This window comes from Galeopterus variegatus, unplaced genomic scaffold (assembly GCF_000696425.1).
Source record: "Galeopterus variegatus unplaced genomic scaffold, G_variegatus-3.0.2 Scaffold463, whole genome shotgun sequence".
Lineage (NCBI taxonomy): Eukaryota > Metazoa > Chordata > Mammalia > Dermoptera > Cynocephalidae > Galeopterus > Galeopterus variegatus.
The window spans coordinates 154032-155349 of NW_007726574.1; the positions used below are offsets into that span (position 1 = coordinate 154032).

General features: G+C 43.8%; 1 protein-coding gene across 1 annotated transcript in view; it reads right to left on the bottom strand.

Annotated features, from left to right (window-relative positions):
* LOC103587582 (triple functional domain protein) overlaps positions 1-874 on the bottom strand; it is a gene marked incomplete at its 3' end in the record, with an annotated part of 141812 nt that extends 140938 nt beyond the window's left edge. The window contains exon 1 of the mRNA XM_008569080.1: positions 290-874. Within this exon, the coding sequence (XP_008567302.1) occupies positions 290-796 (507 nt within the window). The remainder of the gene's footprint in view (positions 1-289) is intronic.
* Between the last annotated feature and the right edge of the window lie 444 nt (positions 875-1318).

Genomic DNA, 1318 nt, shown 5'->3' on the forward strand with positions numbered 1-1318 from the left:
AAAAATATCATTCTTGTCTATCTTACAGGTATTCTAGACCAAAACATCAGTAACCTTAACTCGAAATTTCTAAAATAGCACTGTGTCGCACAATGAGTGAAACTGGAAAACAGATGTCAGTGCTGTCTCCGCACTGACTCTCGTGGGTTAGAGCAAACACAGTTGGCGTGGTCTTACCACTCTCCCCCTGTCTTTCCTTTCACCTGACCATGCCGGCTGTGGCTGCCTGGACCCGATGACCCAGAAGCTCCCTCCCTGTCCAACTTGGTTCATGTTTGCCCCTCTTTACCTTCTCTGCATCTTGCTCAAACAGCCTCAGCTGGAAGCACTGGTCCAGCTTTAGCTTGCGTACGTGCCACATCTGGTGCAGGTGCTGCCGCGTTGAGTGCAGCCTGTCCAGCGTGGCAGACACCCTGGGCAAGAGGCTTTGCAGGTCCGCGTTGCCTGAGCCCGAGTTCTTCTTGGGAAAACTGTCACTGCTCTGAATCCTCTGAAGCAGCTTCTGTCCCTCCAGATCCAAGTCCTCAATGGGGGCCTTAATCACCTTCTTCTTCAGCTGGGAGTGTTCCTCGATCATGTTCCGAGCTCCCTCCAAATCCTGAGGCAGCTCCTTCTTTGCAAGGATGTCTTGCAGTTCCTCCAGCCGAGACAGCATGTGGGTTGCGTTGCTAATGTAGTCCTCAAAAGCAACTCTGATTTCAATCCATTCTTCATGGTTGTATTCCAGGCAGCCATCAAACTCGGGAGTGAGCTGAGAAGGATCAACTACTTTGGTAAGGCCTTCTAAAGAGACCATATTTGTCTTAAGGGAAAAAAAATCATGTATGAGAAGATGAACCAATTTTATATAGTCTTAATATAATGCAATTTGCAAGGCTTAGTCATAGATTTTCAAAGTTAAAGTAATCTATTTATAGAAAACATAACATACCTGGTTCTGGCCCCATTAAAAAAAATGTAGATGAAAAAAGAGTTATCAGTACAATGAAAGATAAATCCATTAGAACAACACATATATGGTAGCTGGAATACCTAAAATTATAGAATCGTGCGTATTTCATGAGAGCTAAGTTAGATTTCTTTCCAAGAACATGGAGATTAACCCACTATCTTAGGTACACTAAGCCAGGAAATATGTTAAATTGCAAGTACAGAGCAGAAATTTCACTTTCATCGATGTATTCTTCTGCCCATTCTTTCTCATCCACACCATTCTATCATCTCACTCCCAGTAGAAAACTCTGTATAGGCTCCTTACTATGTGCTATCACAGTAACATCTTGCTCATGGGATTCAAAAACCCTTTTAAGTGCCATCT